Consider the following 18,977-nt stretch of genomic DNA (forward strand, 5'->3'; position numbering starts at 1 on the left):
CCTCCCCTGCTGTGGTCCCAATGACCCCCCCCCCCAGCTTCCCAGGGCTAATAGCAACTTGGGAGGGGGGATTTACGTTGGGCACCACATGGGGAGAAAGGGGTTAAACTCCTTTCCCCAGCACCATGGTATTAAGAGTAAAGCAACAACAAATTTCAAGTGACATGTTTAACATCATATGCAACCTAGCCCTTAGACAGTGGTTTGCCACTTCAATGACAGTTAGAGCTTTTGTACACGAGGCTGTTAATTGCTGTATCTACTTTCGGTTTTGTCATAGAATTGAGATCTGAGCTCTACACAAAGAGCATTTCCTTTCCTGCCTTTCTGCTACATAACCTCTAGGTGGAGCTCTACTATAGTGAAATAGCACAAATACATAAGTAGAAACAACGCTTTCAGAAATGATACCCCATTTTCCCCATTCTAAAAAAAACTCTGGAAAATGCTCTGAAAAACCAGAAGCGAAACTGGAGGATCACGACATTGTCTAAAGAACCTGTAAACAATTGTGAGTAAGGAATCACCAGCACACAATAAATGCCTCATGTAGAAAAGCTTGTAGGCTGTTGTAACAAATTAGACTCATTAACTGTTTCAACCCACCTTGCATATCAGCACTGTAATCTGAATCCTATTTAAGGCCCAACCACACATTGCAAGAACATGCCTGTGCATCGCCCCTGGTAATGTGGAGATGAAAAAAATGTCTGATTGTGATATCTCAGTGTTTAGCCATCATCCTAGTAGAAACAACCAATTAAGCAGATCAGGGGGCATGGAAACACTAATGTGATGAGTGGTGTGTGCGTGTGTGCGTGCGCGCACGTGCGTGTTCTACTCTACAGAGGATAGTCCTCTATTTGAAGGACTGCCAGAGGACAGTCCTCTCTTTAAAGACATCCTCTATTTGAAGGGTTGTCCCCCCCAAGTATGGTTTAAAGATAAAGAAGGGAAGAGCCTTGAAATCTCCCATCAGCACTTAGCACCTGGAGAGCAGACTGCACAGGCACGCAGGTCGCCTGGTGACAGTCTTCCCCACTATGGTGAGATGGACTGTATCTGTATTTAAAAACATAGACTCATAGGGTTGGAAGGGGCCTACAAGACCATTGAGTCCAACCCCCTGCTCAATGCAGGAAGCCTGAGTCCCAGGTGGTCTCCCATCCACGTATTAACCAGGGCTGACCCTGCTTGGCTTCCGAAATCAGATGAGCTCAGGTGCATCCAGCCCTTTGCTCATATAATGATTATGCCTAAATTTGCATCTATACATATCAATCAACATATTGCGTTTCCTCTTATTTTGGTGACGACTTTCCTCTTTTTTCCTCCAACTAACCATGATTGGGGAGATGCAGGAGGGGTGTGGACTGGCAGTGTTTATGCATCTCCCTGTAACTTGTAGCTTGGTTGCAACTTAGTTTTCACATGTGAACCAGAACCGAATCTGTTCCAGTCACATTCTTGTTTCTGAACCTTTATTGACTATAACTGGAACTGAACCATAACAACTGTAGTCACTACGCCTGAACTGAATGAAAAGAATTAAGTGGTTTGATTTCCACATGGTAAGATTTAGAAATAAAGCAAAAGGGGAGTGGGAACAGAAATGTGTCCCTTGGGTGACCAGCTGCCCAGGAGGAGAGGTGTCCTTTGTCTTTAAAAGCCATGTAGAAGAGGGACTCTTAGGAGACAGAGCTTGTGCTGTGGTGAGAAATGCTGCAAACTTTTACACCATTACTGAAGGAACAGGAGCCCTTTCCTCCTGCGTTGCTGGTCACATCACATCCTCAGTGTGCCATGCTCCATCTGAGCCAAGGTTTAGCCTTAGGATTTGTGTTCATGGCTAGGAGAGAGCACTAGGGCAAAGCAAAGAGTGCCTTTGAGCACTGCGCAGTCACACAACCCAAATTCCCCACACACCTAGGATTAAGAAGAAGAGCTTCCAGGTTGTGAATGAAGGACTTCCAGGAAACTTTGAGACCATGTGTTGCCCTGCCTTCTGTACAGAAACTTTTACTGTCTTGGGTTGCACCTAATGCCCACAATGCAAAAAATAAAAGAAAATAACACTGCTGCAGAAAGGCATGTGTCGGGGGGGGGGGGGGAGCAGAGATTCAACAGTAGAGAGGTGTTAGCTCAAAAACCCTCTGCCAGCACACGTGGCCCCTGACAGGAAATGTGGCCCCAACAGACACCCCCCCTGCCGCTAGAAACTCGAATAGGTCTGAAAGCTGAGATTTTCAAGAAGCACAGGCTGTCACATTCTGTACCTGTGCAGAACTGCAGCATAGATTCAGACCTGCGTATGAGTCATGGTAATATTGGGAGGGGGCACCTGATGGAATCTAGGACCCTGAGCTAGGGAAAACATGGCCTTTCACTAGGAGCCATACATTCTGGTAGTCTGCTGGGCTGAACAACCTACTCAATGAAAGTGGTATGTATATGTAAGAGCAGGTGCTAATGGTGGTTTTCCTCATTAAAGGTACTTTCTGTCTCCAGTACTGAAGGATGTACTTCAGTTCGACTAGAGGTCTCTAACAGAAGGACCCTCACAAAACCACGTTCCCCAGGATTCATTGCGGGGCAGGGGGAACTATGACATACTTAAAACATAAAACAGACTTTTAAAAATGTAGATATGCCAAGTATGACATTGAAGGATTATTTTCAACTCAGGGTGCCTCAAAACAAGGCTTTTAGTGTGCAATTGCCCTGCCTCTTTTACGGAATTTTATAGCGGGTCTAGATGTTCTCATCTTCCATTTGTAACCCTCTTGTGTTCCCCCCACCTCTTCTTCCATCTTTTTCTTTTACTGCAGGTAATCCGCTAAGGAAGAAAATAGGTGTGCAGTGCCTTGTGATCCTTAGCTCTAGAAGCCCTCAGTCTGGGAACACCGCCTCCCCCCCCCCCCCGCAGCTTAAGGGCTGCCCTGGCTTCACCTGACACTTGCCTCACCATTCTGTCTCTCTCTCTCTTTCTCTCTCTCTCTCTCTCTCTCTCTCTCACACACACACACACACACACACCACCCAGCTTTGCCTATGTGGGGTCCGAAATCCTTGAAATCGAAAGCAGGCAACTCCTGTTCCATGGTGGAGGGACTTCGCACACTAAGCTCACTGTATGACATCAGCTCACAGGAGTACCGCCTCTTTACAGTAAGAGAGGGATGGCGGTCCTGTAACAAGTGAGTCACGATGATTTCACCTCTTCAGGCACTGCCATCTGGAAGCCCATGTCTTACTACAATTTTCCACATCTAAAGACCCGGGCGAACAACTCACAGGGAGTAGGACGTGGAGAGAGAGAGAGAGAAAGAAAGAAAGAAAGAAAGAAAGAAAGAAAGAAAGAAAGAAAATGCCAACTAAACCTATAGCGGGTTCCCTACTTTTCCTGTCCACAGCAGTACAGCCCAAAGAATCCCTCAGGGACACTCTGGGGGGCAAGGGATGGGTCTCTCTCTGACCATTACAGGCCTGCAGGCAGGCTAAAATAACTGCTAAATTACAGCCCTGCTCTCCTGAGCTCCAAGCAATTACAGGACGCCTGCTTGCTACCAGAACCCAGGCAAAGTTACTATATATTTGTTGCTAGTTATCTATAAACTCATGTAGCTATAAACAGTGCTGATTGCTTGCAATTCGGAAACAGTAGGCAGGGGCAAAACATGGATAGATGGCCCATCATGCATCTGTCTGCAGGGTGCCCCTGCCATATCAGACTTGGACAGATACATGCAGGGGCAATCATCTATATTTTATCCCTGTATACTGTTTGCTGTAGCAAACACTGTGTCTGTCTGTCTGTCTGTCTGTCTGTCTGTCTGTCTATCTATCTATCTATCTATCTATCAGCACTGTTTATAGCAGGGGTGACAACGTGTGGCCCTCCAGATGTTTTGGCCTTTTAGCCCTAGTCAGCAAAGCCAATGGTGAGAAATCATGGGAGTTCTAGGCTAAAGCATCTGGAGGGTCACAAGTTGCCCAGCTCTGGTTGATAGCGTATGACTGGGTCCTACTCCACTGCTCTAACCCAGGCTACTTTGGAAGTAACTGGTTGCAATGCCATTCAACATTAAAGCTATCACAGAAGATTGTCCCAGTTGTGGAATACAGGATAATGGTAAAGTAGCCAAACAAGCAAATCATTCAGCAGGATCTATATGTTGTGCAGACGCTTGAGAATTTCAGCATTCATTTTTTAAAAGCAAGTTACTAGACCTGATGATTGTAAAATATATGAGAACTTATCAGAGAGAGAAACAGATATGGTATGCATCTTCAGAATTGTGTGTGTGTGTGTGTGTGTGTGTGTGTATGTGTGACTGTGTGTATCCTTTGTGCCCTGCATAGTTTTCGGTTCTTCCTTTCATTGCCTCTAGTCGTGTACCCTAATCTATATACCTTACTACAGGTGCATCCAGATGTATATACAAACAAGAGATTTGTTTTTTCCTCTCCAGAGTGAGATGACACATGAGTGCCTCTGAATGCCACACTAATTTCCTTTTCCTCTTCATCTTCACCCCTTTTCCCATAATTCAGGAGGCCTGCCCACCTTTTCTTCCCCAAGAAACATGCGAGTGTATCCAATTAAATGTTTGTTTGGCACCATATGTATGTGTTTAAAACCAAATCCTTTTTTTTTTTAACTTGAAAGCTGCTGTGTGGGGAGGGGGATTCATGATGGCACAAGGGCCAGCCAAACAGCTGGTCACAGCTGGATTCTGCGGGAATCTAGTAGAACCAGTTTCTCCCAAGTTTGATCCTGCAGGGAAGATGCTGAGAACAAAACAAGAGTGAGGGTGGCTCCCTAAGTCTGTATGGATGCACCCTGCCTCTCACCTTTAAAATGTGTTTAAAACTATCCTTTGTAATTTTAAAACACTTTGGTGTACTATAAGGAGTCTAGTTAAAACATTAAAAAAAATAAAAGTGTAGACCATGCAAGACTGAAGTCGGTCACCCATGACTTACATGAAGTTACTTAATGGTTCTATAATTACCAGCTGGAATGGCTGCTGATGGAGATAGCTCTGGGAGGAAAGGAACAGTTGGTATCTGGCTCAAACATCATTTTGGGGGCCCAGTTTGTAACATGGGCCTCCTCCCTGCCACACACACACACATACACACACACACTCACACAGAGGCACATGCTACAATTCCATCCCATACATACAATTTCATGAGTCACAAAAGAAAAGTCTCTATTTTAATTCTGAAATTACATTTTCTACATTTCTGAAATTACACCATGGCCCACACTCAGGCTTTTCTACAGTGCCCCAAGCCTCCACAACCTTATTTTTTCCTGTTTGTATTTAACTTAACTATCCAGCCTGAGTAAGGGTCTCAAAAAAACTTGCTGACTATTTGATAACTTTTGGTTGGTATTAATGTGACTACAAACATTTTATAATTCACTTTAAAACTTTTTTTCTGGCCTTTTTCATTATAAATCATGAATTAATGGTGCTAATGGTGATATTACCCGTCTTTTGAAAGCATTAGATTGGAGTTGCATGCTTCATCTGGCAGCTTTTCTTCATTATCAAATTGCCACAGAGACAGGTGTCTATACTGAAATCATGTTCATCTTGTTTTTCTTCATCTGCTTCCCCAGCTGGGGGCCTGAGCCGGACTGCAGAAAGGCTTTGTCTGCTTTGAAAAACTAGAAGATTGATTGGTGTGCTTTAGCTTTTTTTTTAGTTTCCTCTTCTAACTTCCTAACTGATTTGTATCTTGTTGCCTGATTTGTATTTAAATTTTTTAACCAGACATCTCTCTCTAAATCCTACCAGCAGCAATAGGTCCAACTGTACCTGGGATCAATGTCCCCCTGATTATTATGGTGCTTTCCCCATCCCACTGTTTTTGCCTATGCAGAAATAACTTGTGCAATCTTGCTGTCTCTCAAACTACAAGTCCTAGTTTAACTGTACAAGCATATCCTCTCTGTTTCAGAAAGGGCCTCAACCAGTGTTTCTTGTTCTAGTCCAACACTGCGATTGGTTCCAGCAAATCTCAGATGATCTGGACCAAGGGTCCCCAACATGGCACCCTCGTGCACCTCCAGTGGCACCTGCAGGCACCCAATTATTGGGGTACATTAAAAAAATACTTTCCCCCATTTTTAAAATATACATACATAGGTTTGTATGAAATGCATACAACACTTTAGCAATTATCCATGGGTTTCAACAAAAATTGACCAAACATCCGAATAAGTATCCATTTGAAGGTGGTGTCTATATGCCGCCCATTCAAATATTGAAAGCGTTGTAAGGTCCTCAATCCATTGCATTACAAGAGGTGAGTTTTTATCCTTCCAATGTTGTAATATCAGTCTTTTAGCTGTCAAAAGGGTGCAGAGGATGCATTTCCGCTGCCTGTTTGTTAATTTCCATGAAGCAAGGAAATAATTTCACATCAATGAATATTAAAAACTGTTCCAATACAAAATTTACATGTGTAATAACCTCCTCCCAAAATGAAGCAACTATTGGACTTGGCCAAAACATACGTTTAAAAGAAGCATTCACTGTACTGCACTGCCAGCAATTAGCTGAATTTGACTTTCCCTTATTAAAGCGATGTCGCGCTGTCCAATAGACATGGAAAAAAAGTTTTTGCTGAATAGGCCGCAGCCTAAGATCCATAGATATGAAAGGTAAATGCCAAAAGGTAAATGCCAAATGATCCCTGATTAGGCATTTTGTGGCGCCCAGAGCATGGTCTCAAATTCCCCAATGTGCCCATGGGTCCAAAAAGGTTGGGGGCCCCTGATCTGGACGCTAGGTATATACATAAAAGGAAAAAAGTTTCCCTAAATATCATCAAGTATGAACTACAATTTAGCCTCAATTTCTCCCCCGTTATGCTAGTGGGGCTGCAGCCTGGGCCAGCCCCCTCCCCACAAATCTCCAGGCCTTGGTAAGGTGCACCTCTTCCTATGCTTGGGCCCTGTTAGAACCAACAGAGCTGATGGAGGGGATCTGGCACTCTCATAAGAACATAAGAGCCCTGCTGGATCAGACCAAGGGTCCATCTAGTCCAGCATTCTGTTTACACAGTGGCCCAGCAGCTGTCAACCAGGAACCCACAAGCAGGGCATGAGCACAACAGCACCCTCCAGCCATTGATAGTCTTTTCCTCCAAGAATTTGTCCACCCCCCTTTTAAAGCTATCCAAATTGGTGGCCATCACTACATCGCTACACTTTCCTCTGTCTCTCTCTCACTTTGATGCACACAGGTGGAATTGAAGACAGCACAGTGCAGGTCAGACAGCTCTGACCAATGAGACACCCAATTCACCAGGGGTTTCTCCCATATATGCCCCACTGAAATGAACAGGAGTGCTCTTGTGCAGCTTCTACTCATTTCAATGTGCAGGAGAGTTGATCGGATCCCATTTTAAGTGGTGGAAGGAGTATGTGTGCCATTGAAGGTCTTTTTTGGTGGGCACCGAAATGCCTTTGGTAGCCCCTGCACACATAACGTACAAAGCTCTCCAAATCACAATACTAAAACGATTAATAGCCATTGGTACATTATGCACTGTATGGAACAAAGAAGTGACATGGTTCCCACCCAGAGGGCTTGCAGCCTACATGCCTGGGGTAAAGAACAAGGTTTTTCAGGGACTGGCAACAGGGAGTAGAGAGTGAAATGGAGAGGCGGGTGAGATGAAGGTAGGATTTCAATTGTTTATATTCCACCCATTTGCCAATTAGGCACTGAGTGGACATATATCCACACAACATTTTTTAAAAATCAGAACAAAGCACAGGCATAATTTGATGAGACAGGAAAATGGGAAGCTGCCTTGTACGAGGTCTGACTATTTCTCCATCTAGCCCTGAATTCTCTGCTCTGACTGGCAGTGGCTTTCGGGGGCTTCAGGCAGGGTCTTTTACTTCACCCAGCTACCCAATCCTTTTTTAAACTGGGGATGCCAGCAAGGATGAAAACAGAGATCTTCTGCATGCAAAACATGTGCCACCACTGAGCTATCCTAATCCAGGTACTACAAGATACTATGAAAACAATACTATGAAAACAGAGTCCTCTCAGAGCAGCTTTCTCCACCTCGGTGCCCTCCAGGTGTGTTGGACTACAACCCAAATTCATATGTCATTGATCCTTAAAATAGCACAGTTTCTCCTTTACCCCACATCTTCATTTCGCTTATTCTATGTTTATCATTATGAAGATGCACAGTCTGTTAGGTGGCTCTACAGGTATGCTAGATCAATGTCAACCTCTCTGTACGAATGCTCTAAAACGGGTAGGCAAACGTGTTGGATTTTTGGGTACATTGGGCAATTTGAGAAACTGTCCTGGGCACCACCACAAAATGGGCGTGCTGCAGATGAAAGCATCAGCCTGCAGCCTCCTCCCATCTTCATTTCCAAATAATGTCTCTGAGCCCCACATGTGGCATTCATGGAAAAAGAAGATGGGAGCAGCTAGGTGCCCTCACAGGCAGTAATCCCAGCTGCCAGTAAGATATGCTGTCACTTAAAAAAAATAGAAATAAAAAGAGGGGTAGGGCACTTCAGTGGGTGCCAAGAAAGGTGTCCGAGGGCACACCTGTGCCCACGGGCACCACATTGTCTACCCCTGCTCTAAAAGTAAGGCATGGGGAGAAGGAGGCAGAGGAGGGGGTGTGGTAGGAAATGGTGCCTGGCATCAGTTGGAAACATGTTTCATCATGAGGACTAGAACCTTGACTGGGAGCCATTGTTAGGATATGAGGAGAGAATTAATGTGGTCATAGTTAAAAGGGGGGGAAAGATTAGTTTAGCATCCTGAACTGACTGGAGAGGGGAGATGCCACAGAACAGCAGGGAAGGCCACCAAGGCAGATGTTACAGATGTTGTAGGCCAGATGTGAGGTTAGGTCACCACAGTATGGCGCAAACCTTTTAGCAGCCGCTACAGAGAGGAAAACCTGCTTAATGGCTGCTTGGATGTGGGAGAAGTGAAGCTGAAGATGACGGTTAAAGAATTGCTGCTGAGATTGTTCTTCTTATGGCAAAATCCCTGATGTAAGAGTCACAAAGAGGAACAAATGTAACCAGTAGTAAACTGAAACCGCATTATTTCAGTTACATATACAAAAAATATGAGATCCTTTAATCAAAAGACAGTGCCTGTGACCACAAACCAGAGGTGGAAAATGGAAGGCACAAAGCAATGAGAGGCTCTAGATGCAAGGAGAAACAACTGTCTGGCAGTGTGTAAGAAGCCTGGAGTAGGGACAAGAGGCACTTTATGTTCCAGTGTCCCCAAAGCAAGGAGAGATAATCCCTTTGGATAAAATGGAGAGGAGGAGGATCATGTAAGCCACCTTGGGTTCCTTGCAGGAAAAAAGGCAGGATATAAAAATAAGCAAACAAACAAACAAACCATACTGCCTTCCTTTTGGTGTATGGTAGGCTATGAATTGAAATAAGCAAGAACCTGCACTCCAGCCTCCCCCAACAAGGCACTCTCCAAATTGACACATTTGTAGTCTAACTCCCATTATCCTCAGCCAGACATGGCTTGGGGTGATGGGAGCTGTAGTCTGACACATTGGGAGGGTGCCAGGTTGAGGAAGGCTTCCCCAGCAGATGTCCCTTGACCCGCCCAGGAGGTTCCCTGCTGCCACCCATATATGTTTTCTTTGCAATCAGTTTCCAAACAAGTCTTGGCAGAAGCAGTTGGCATCCTCAGAGGAGCAATGTTACAGCTGCTTGCTGGCCAGTTCCATCTGAATCCCGGACTGAATGGAGGACAGCAAAAGCAGCTGCGAGTAGTGGAGGGCCTGACACAGCTCTGGTGGCCTAGGGCCCTGGGCAGGGAGCCAGGCTGTTAATCCAGCCCTTCTGGGCAGGGATTTAAAAGCTCTGGGTTGCACAATCAGTTGTGCAGTGGCTACACTCTCTCTCTCTCTCCCCCTCTCTCTCTCTCTCACACACACACACACACACACACTCACTCACACACACTTCCTGCTGTTACTTATTCATCATCAGTGCCTTGTGGTTGATCAGTGCTGCTTTTTCCATCTCCTCCCACCTTCCTGACATAATGAAGTCACTAACAGTATGAGCTGTGAAGTGTTAGGGAGTGAAGTGCCTAGTTCAAATGTTGCCTCAACTATGGACTTACTAAGTGGTCATAGGTAAGCTATTGGCCATGTTGCCTGGGGATGATGGGAGTTGCAGTCCATCACATCTGGAGGGCACCAGATTTGGGCAATCTGGATTGGAGAGATTAGGACCAGAGAGACCTGGGTTTGGATCCTTACTCAGCCATGATGTTCACCAGGTTACCTTGTGTCAGTTACTCACTGACTGGGTTCACACAATATGCCAACCCACACTCAGTGATTGAGCATCAGTTGTTGTTGAACCGTGGGTTAGCATATTGTCTGAAGCCAGGACATTTTCCATGCAGTGTGGCTTATTTTTCTCGAAGAAGCCAGCTTGAGAACCCATGGTTTGTTGTTGGGTTGTTCAGGGTGGTTAACAAGCCATGCTGCATGGTTAACAAGCTACCCTGTCAAAAATGTTCTGGGTTCAGACAACACGCTAACCCACAGTTCAGCAACAATGCATGGTTCAACAACAGTGCACACTGAACCACTGAGTCTGGGTTAGCATGTTGTGTAAACAGCCCCATTCTCAACTTATCTTACAGGGTTATTGTGAAGATAACATTGGGGTAGGTGGTTAAAATGGGGTGGGGGTGGGGATATAAATGTAATAGGTATTTTAAATAAGCCTCTGTTTTCTTACTCCCTCATCCCACCCCAACCTTCAATGTGGGGATGCACACAACCGTATGGAGTAGTAGGAAGGATTACTGAATTAAAGCACTACCTCACAACCACTAAGCATTGTTATTCATCAGACACCCTTGACTTGCCTAGGGCATAACCCCCTCCTGAGGGCTATCCTCAGGTTGGATGTGTGTGGGGAAAGGTCACAAATTATCTGTGTGTGGTCACAAATAATCTGTGTGTGTGTGTGTGTGTGTGTGTTTGTGTGTGTGAGTGGGGGGGTAGGACAGGAAGTCTACCTTTTAACATCCCAAGCTGAATCCTCCCTTCTCTCCCATCTTTACACCCCTGTACCATTATATATATATATACACACACACACACACACACACACACACAGAGGCACACACTTCCAGTATCGGAGCTAGGCCATGGGCAAAGTGTCTGTGCAATGGAACATGGGGTCACATCTTCAGGTCCCCTCGCAGCACAGCCTGCCTGACCTCTGCCTCTCTACCCCCCACCCCATTGTCGCTCATATCTTAGCCTGGCAGCCCCCATGATGGAACACCTTCTCCTGCTGATGCCCCTCCTGGGACTGGTGAGCAGTGACCTTCCGTTTGTGCAGAGAGGCTTCTGGGACTTCTCCATGGACGACCCCAATGTCCAAGAAGAGGAAGAAGCTTCAGGGATCTTCCCTGTTTCGGGAGGGTCTGAGTCCGAGGAAAGTGTTCCCTTCTACCCGGGCCTCTGTCCGTTCGGCTGCCATTGCCACCTAAGGGTGGTGCAATGTTCTGACTTGGGTGAGTGTGTGTGTGTGCTGGGGGGAGGGGCTGGAGCAGCAGAACAAGGCTGTGATCTGGGATTCATTCTGGAGATCTGGATTCTGTGAATAGACGTTCAAAGTGTGGATAAGGTAAACAGAGACGACAAAAGCGTTTAAAGCATTCCCCTGAAAATGATTGCTTAAGAACCTGAGCTAACATCCTTTTGAAATGTTTGAGAACATAAGGAGAGCCCTGCTGGATCAGACTAAAGGCCTCTCTAGTTCAGCATCCTGTTTCCCACAATGGCCCATAAGAAGCCCACAGCCAGGGCATGAGGGCAATAGCCCCCTCCTGCAGTTGTATGGAGCAGTCCGCTTCTCTGCGCTACTATTGCAGACCCAAGGGAGCAAACGACATGTGGAGATGCTGTTGTGTGAAATTTCCTCTGACTTTCTTAAAAACAAAACTGCAGTCAGGGGAGAAAAACTGCAGTCAGGGGAGATTGCAGTGATGGGAGAAGGGAATGCATAATATTCATTCATTCATTCATTCATTCCATTTCCATACTGCCCAAAAGCAAAAGCTCACTTTCCCTTTCCCTTCAGGCTGTTTTCTTCTCAACCCTGCTCCCACAAGCTGTTTTCCATCCAGTAAGGAAAAAGATATGGAGATGATGATGATGACTACATTTATATCCCGCCTTTATTCCTCTGGCAAGGATCCCAAGGTGGCTTACATGGTCCTCATCCTCCTCTCCATTTTATCCTCACAACAACCCTGTGAGGTAGGTGAGGCTGAGAGTCAGTGACTGGCCCAAAGTCACCTAGTCAGCTTCATGGCCGAGTGAGTCCCAGTGTAATGCTCAAACCATTACACCAAACTGGCACATTGTGTCTTTTCCCCCTGTGGTGGGAAAAGCTGTTTGGAGGGGGCAGTATTTATTTATTTATATTTTATTTCAAGTATTTTATCCCTCTCAGCCAAAAAGGCACCTGGAGTGGCCTACATGCAATCAATATATGTAATCAATATGCAAATTTGAATGGAAAACAGGCTGGCAGGGAAAATCTAAGCACTTCTTCCTCATCCACGTTTTTTTCATTAACCAGTAGCAGTATCCTGTACCTGATTTTCATACTTTTTTTTTTTAAACGGTCCTACCAGATGGCTGGTTCCTAGCACTAACGATTGGCAGGCATCATGCAGCTATTCTCTCTTTGCCACACTGGGGTCCTCTTCGTGAGTGCCGTTGGAGGGCCCTGCGGGTGCCATGGTGCCCATGATGCTGTGTTGGGGACCCCTGGGTAATGGCAAGCAGAGGTCAGCCTGACTGGTGGGCAGTGCTAACTTTCTAAAACAGCACTTTCCGCTCCCCTAATCCTAATGATAAAGGATCAAGAGAGTTGTGATCCAAAGCATTTGGAGGGCACCAGGTTGCCAAGCCCTGCTTTACCCTGAGTAAATTCTGTGAGACCCCAACACAGCTGGGATTAAGGGAGCGCCACAAGTTGCCCATTCTTATTCTACCAGATGTGATGCTATCATGGCGTCACTGCCTCACATCGTTGGCTTATGGAAGTGTAGAAATCCACAGCATGGCGACATCACATTGCACATTCTGTTATGGTAGAAACTAACCAGGAAAAAGGAGCACAGAAACACAGAGGTGTGACAGCTACCACTGTCCTCTTCAGCTATCCTGTGTTCTGCATCCTGCAGGCAGCAGGCAGCTGTAATACATTTACAGTACTCTATTCCCCTCTATTGGAGATTTTGCCAAATAGCAGTTTGGAGGTCAAAGAGAGAGTAAAATGCCAGTCCTTTTTTCTAATCAGCCTGTCACTCAGATTTAGGATCTGTAAAAGAAATGTGAATAGAAAGATCTTTTTAAAGTGACTAACAAATTGTAAAAAAAAAAAAAGGCATTGAATATTGTTTGTCATTGTTCAGAAGCTGTGTGTTGATAGTAGAAACCATGGCATAGCTACATTGGTTGTGGGTTAGGGTTAGGATGGCCAGATGTAAAAGGGGATAAGGGGCTTCTGCACCTTTAATAGCATAAATCAGCATTCCCCAACCTGGTGTCCTTCCAGATGTGTTGGATTATAACTCCCAGCATGTTGGAAGTTGTAGTCCAACACATCTGAAGTGTATGAGGTTGGGAGGGCTGGTGTAGATTGTAGAAGAGGGGGTTTCAGCAGCTGTATTTTGCATGACAACCTGCACCCACTGAAGTTACCTCTTCTGCACAGTTATTAAAAGTGCAGGAGTCCCCTGTCACTCTTGGCCCAATCCTAGCTCAACCTTGCCAGCTGTTTAACACCCACCATGATTTAACCCACCCTAGTTAACCAGTCCTAACCTGTCTCTGCATCCACCCATCTTTACCTGCTTTATCCAGGTCTCAAGGAGGTGCCTAAGGAGATCTCGCCAGACACCACATTGTTGGATCTGCAGAATAACCAGATTACTGAGCTGCGCAAAGATGACTTTAAGGGGCTGCATCGTCTATATGTATGTATCATGAAAACTGCTTCCTCTCAGCCTCTCTCCATGGCCCCTCTTGTCAAAGAGACAGGATAGCCAACAGGTTAAGCTTTTTGTGAGGGTTCACCCAGGCTTAGCCACTGAACCTGTTTGTTGTGCCAGGGCTGAACAACCTTGGAAAACGTGAATTAAAAGATGAATGTGTGCCTCAGGGGCACGCATGGCCTTCACTAATTACAACCTGTTTCCCTCTTGCAGATCAGGGATTAGGAACAGGGTTTCCAGATTGGGCAATGTGGTTTTGAGTACCTGGCTTTCTTCTCTATCCTGCTTTCCTGCTGAGAGACCTCCATGTCTTCCACTCCCTAGAGTTGGGCAGAAAGTAGATCTCCAGATGTTTGGGACTTCATCGCCCAGCATTTCTGCCCATCAGCCATGTTGGCAGGAGCTTCTGGGAGCTGAAGTCTAAAACATCTGGATAACTATCTTCTGTTCACCTCTGCCCTAAAGCACATTTTAAGTGAGATAGCATTGCCTCCATCTCCTTCTCCTAACTTTCTCTGTGCATTTTTCACGCTGGTGGGTCTCTTGTTGTCAGGGTGGAAACTGAGCCGATAGAGCCCCAGAGCAGTTCTGATTCTGAGGAAGAACAGCAATCCATGGGAGAGGAGCTCACTCATCTCTCACAGGCACAGCACCAGGGAGAGATTCCTCCTGCCAGCATTCCTGGGTTAGATAGTGACCCTGGCAGTGAGAGAGTGCTGGAGGGGGGCTTGCTGGACGCTCGGCGCAGACACAGGAAGCGACGACAGATGGAGGGTGCCGAAAGGAGGCGTTCCGCATGTTTGGTGCTCAAACAGCGGTCGCATCCCCAGGACCCAAGGGGAAGAGGGAGAATCTCTCCCTAGCTCATAAGTTCAGAGTCTTCCCGTGGTTCTCCTTTCAAACGGGGACCAGCTGCCTTACCTGGAGCTTAGGCTACTCTGCTATCTTTCCCCAGTACTGTTCCTTGCTTAGTCGCTAGTGATTAGTATCTGAAAGAGTCATAAAGGAATAATGGAATAAAGCCTTGGAAAGAATCCTTGTTGTCTGTGTCCTGAGTTGGCTATTGGAGGGGACTGCAAGAGGCAGCTAAGGCGCTCCTGACACTTGTCTACAATCTCTCCGTAGAACATCCTCCACAGATCCTCCTCCAGAGACCCCCCCCCTTACTGCAAGAATGGAATAGTTAAGGTCTCCCCACTCCCAAATCGACTCTTAAAGGTATAAGGAGCTGCCTTATACTGAGTCAAACCATGGGGTCATCTAGCCGAGTATTGCCTCCCCTGACTGGCAGCATTCCCCAGGGTCACAGGCAGGGATCTTTCCTAGGCCTGCTACCTAAGATCCTTTAACAGGAGATGCAGTGGACTGATCCTTTGATAGGCAAGGCATGTGCCCACTTCCCACTCATGTTCCCTTCCTTAGCACATCCCTTTCTGGAACTGCAGAAAGTCTGTTTCTTTCACACTTCCCCACTTTTGGAAATTGGCACAGCTACCTGGACGATGGACTGCATCCTGTTGTGTTTGTGTTTGTACCTTGCCATCATATGGTCTCCTTCTGTGTCTGTGGCTACAGGCCCTGGTACTGGTGAACAATAAGATCTCCAAGATCCATCCTAAGGCCTTCAGCCCCCTGCACAAGCTGCAGAAACTCTACATCTCCAAGAACAACCTGGTAGAGATTCCTCCTAACTTGCCCAATTCCTTGGTTGAACTTCGCATCCATGACAACAAAATCAAGAAAGTCTCCAAGGATGTCTTCAATGGGCTGAACAACATGAATTGCATTGGTGAGACACAGGCACTCTACCGGACTGATACCCACTCTGCTATTCCTGTAGGCATGCTCAGGATCATAGTTAGGATTGCAACAAGCCAGAGTTTGTTGTTGACTTACGAATCTTGGCTTGTTTGGAAGCAGCAAACCAGGATCTCAGGTTTGGACATTGACATGAAAGTGTGCATTTCTTGTTTGTTTGCCTACTCACATGAGTGGTAAGAGCATAGCATGAGTGAATGGGTTGTATGTACCAGTGTGCAGCTCATTCACAGTAACGAGCTGCATGCTGGCTTAATGTTCTGTGCAAACACATTCACTGTCTCCCTTCGCTAACTCATGAAAGGCACAATCCATCCAAAGGTGAGTGGCCCATTAATTTCAACGAGAAAGGTAAGTGTACCCATATATCTCTCCCACTGGAACTTGGACGTGCTTGACTTTGCCTAGATCATGCCTATAGTTCATCGGGATTTTTGGGGACATGTTTACATCTTCCAAGGTTCTAGAATACCACTCAAACATATTAGGTTATGTGTATTTTTTTAGCTGGGTCATAGGGGATGTCATGTCATAAGCAGAAATGTTTGCTATCTCTTCTGTAGATAATTTAAAATTTCGTCTCATGATGCAATTTGGGATTAAAGTTGGGTCTGGGTCTTATAAGGCTGAATACTATTATTCTATGTGACACAGTGTCTCTTTGCAGAGATGGGTGGCAATCCCCTGGAGAACAGTGGATTCGAACCTGGTGCCTTTGATGGCCTAAAGTTGAACTACCTGAGAATCTCAGAAGCCAAGCTCACAGGTGTACCCAAAGGTACTGTACATGACTTCCCCACCACTACCTTGTCATAGCAATTTCTGGCTTCTCTCAACGATTGATACCATCTTCCTGGACATTAACTCTATGAGAATATTGCATACAGTCCTGGCTTTTTATGGTTTGATTTAGGATTAGAATCTGTCGTTGTGAGAGAGAATGCTTGTTGCACACTTATAGCGCCTTGCGCCTTGCCCGGGTTTGGCCACTGCACAATAGTTTGCTGTCAAGGTAGGAAGGAAGGAAGAAGTTGATTCCAAAGTAATGCAGACATCTGGACCCTGAGAGGCTTGTGGAAGACTGGTCAGCATGGGAAAGGAAGCTGTGACCAGAGCAGGCCTGGGAACAGTAGGCATCGCAGTCTGGTCCTCCAGCACCTGTTGGAGCAATAGGATTCACCAGTGGAGGGGTTGTGACAGCATCTCTTGCTGCCAAGATCAGGGGTGGGCAGACTTCAGGCTTTCAGGATCTACTTTGTTTTTTACTAGACTCCACCAGCTGGAGCCATGTGAAAAATACTGGCTTGGGAGAGTGGAGAGACACTATGAATTAAGGAACAGGGTACCTCAGAACATCTGCTCAGCCCAGGAATTTGTGCTTGGTACCAGAACCAAGCTGACAACTTCTTTCACACAAAAATCCACCCCTGGGTTACCCCCAAGTGTTCTTTTACAGCAACCTAACGGGGCTGGGAGCTTTGTTGTTGTTATTGTTAGACAAGTGGGAGTCAGAAACCTTGCTGATCTATTGCAAATCACCCAGGGATCTACCAGTAGACCCCAACCTACCTTCTGCCCACCCCTGGCTGAGATTATGTTATCCACGGCCATTGCCAGCATTGGAAGGGTCCCAGTGAGTGACGTGGTGGTGATACTCCAGCCTGGCGGTGCAGCAGGACTTTCACTGGCTACCAAACTTGGTGTGGCAGCTGTAGCAGCTGGGGGGGGGGGGACTGTTTGTGCCTCCAAGAAGCAAGCCACACACATAAGATCTACCTTTCTATAGCTGCACTAGTTACCAATGTGTCTCTTGGCCCAATTTAAAGTGCTGGTTTTGACCTTTAAAGCCTTAAACGGTTTGAGACCAAGTTACTTGAAGGACTGCCTTCACCCATATCAGCCGGCCCACACTTTAAGATCAAAAGAGAGGCCCTTCTCACATGCCCACCCATGAGAGCAGTTGGGTGAGTGACCACATGTGAGATGGCCTTCTTTGCAGTGGCCCCACACCTTTGGAACAAGTTGCCATTGGAGGTCCACTATGCTCCGTCATTGCAAGGCTTTTAAGAAGGCCTTGAAAATGTATTATTTCACCGTAGCCTTCTCTTGATACGACTGCTGTGGTTGCTGTTATTGCTGTTGTTGTTGCTGGTTTTATTGTTGGCTTTTATTGTTGCTTTTATTGCTATTTTATTGTGTTTGTTTTTATCATTTTTAATATTCTATCTGTTTTTATGTATTTTATTCCTGTGAGCTGCCTTGGGGGGGCTTCTGGCCTGGAAGGTGGCCAAGAATTTTTATATATATATATATATATATATATATATATATATATATACACACACACACACACACACACACACATACATACACACACACACACATACATACACACACACACACACACACACACTCACACATATACACATACATACACACACATACATACCCACACACACACACATGAACCTCAAAATTACTGAAACTCCCTTCCTGCAGAAATCCATACAGTCTCCTCCCTGCAGACAAGTAAAAACTGTGTTTCATTTAGCCTTTGGGAATTAACCACTGCTATGCCATTTTATTTTGATTGCTGTACTGTTTTTCTGTGTGTGTGTGTGTGTGTGTGTGTGTGTGTATTATATTGTTTCTTTTATTGTCATTTTGATTGTTGTAAACTACTATGAACCTCTGGTGAAAAGTGATATAGAAATAAGGGTATCTTCTTGCACATCTTCCCCAACCAGATCTGCCTGAAACACTAAACGAGCTACATCTGGACCACAACAAGATCCAGGCAATTGAATTAGAGGATCTGATACGCTACTCCAAAGTCTACAGGTAGTGTGAATTATAAAATAACTCTATTGCCAGGACTGTGCAGATACGTCAGGGCTGGTGTCAAGGATAGGCTTGATTGGGCACCTGCCAAGGGCACACACCCCAGTAGGGGCCCACTGATGAGCCCCCTGGGCTCACTCCTCCTCTTTGTCACTGCAGCCTGCTTGTTCACCTGCCTCTCACTCTGGCCCAGACAAGAGTGATGGTGTGAAAGAGGAGGAGCAGGAGATGCCA

The 18,977-nt window shown here is 45.8% G+C and overlaps 1 protein-coding gene across 2 annotated transcripts in view; it reads left to right on the top strand.

Moving 5' to 3' along the window:
• The window catches only part of BGN (biglycan), a 49,145-nt gene that overhangs the window by 18,658 nt on the left and 11,510 nt on the right, over window positions 1-18,977 (top strand). For both annotated transcript variants that reach the window (XM_084836018.1, XM_084836019.1), the window contains 5 exons: window positions 11,332-11,588; window positions 13,954-14,066; window positions 15,660-15,873; window positions 16,570-16,680; window positions 18,650-18,743. In XM_084836018.1, the coding sequence (XP_084692144.1) occupies window positions 11,345-11,588; window positions 13,954-14,066; window positions 15,660-15,873; window positions 16,570-16,680; window positions 18,650-18,743 (776 nt within the window). In that variant the 5' untranslated portion in view covers window positions 11,332-11,344. The remainder of the gene's footprint in view (window positions 1-11,331; window positions 11,589-13,953; window positions 14,067-15,659; window positions 15,874-16,569; window positions 16,681-18,649; window positions 18,744-18,977) is intronic.

The sequence above is a fragment of the Heloderma suspectum genome, chromosome 2, assembly GCF_057233095.1.
Source record: "Heloderma suspectum isolate Gila_16-S chromosome 2, 16-S_ref, whole genome shotgun sequence".
Classification (NCBI taxonomy): Eukaryota; Metazoa; Chordata; class Lepidosauria; order Squamata; family Helodermatidae; genus Heloderma; species Heloderma suspectum.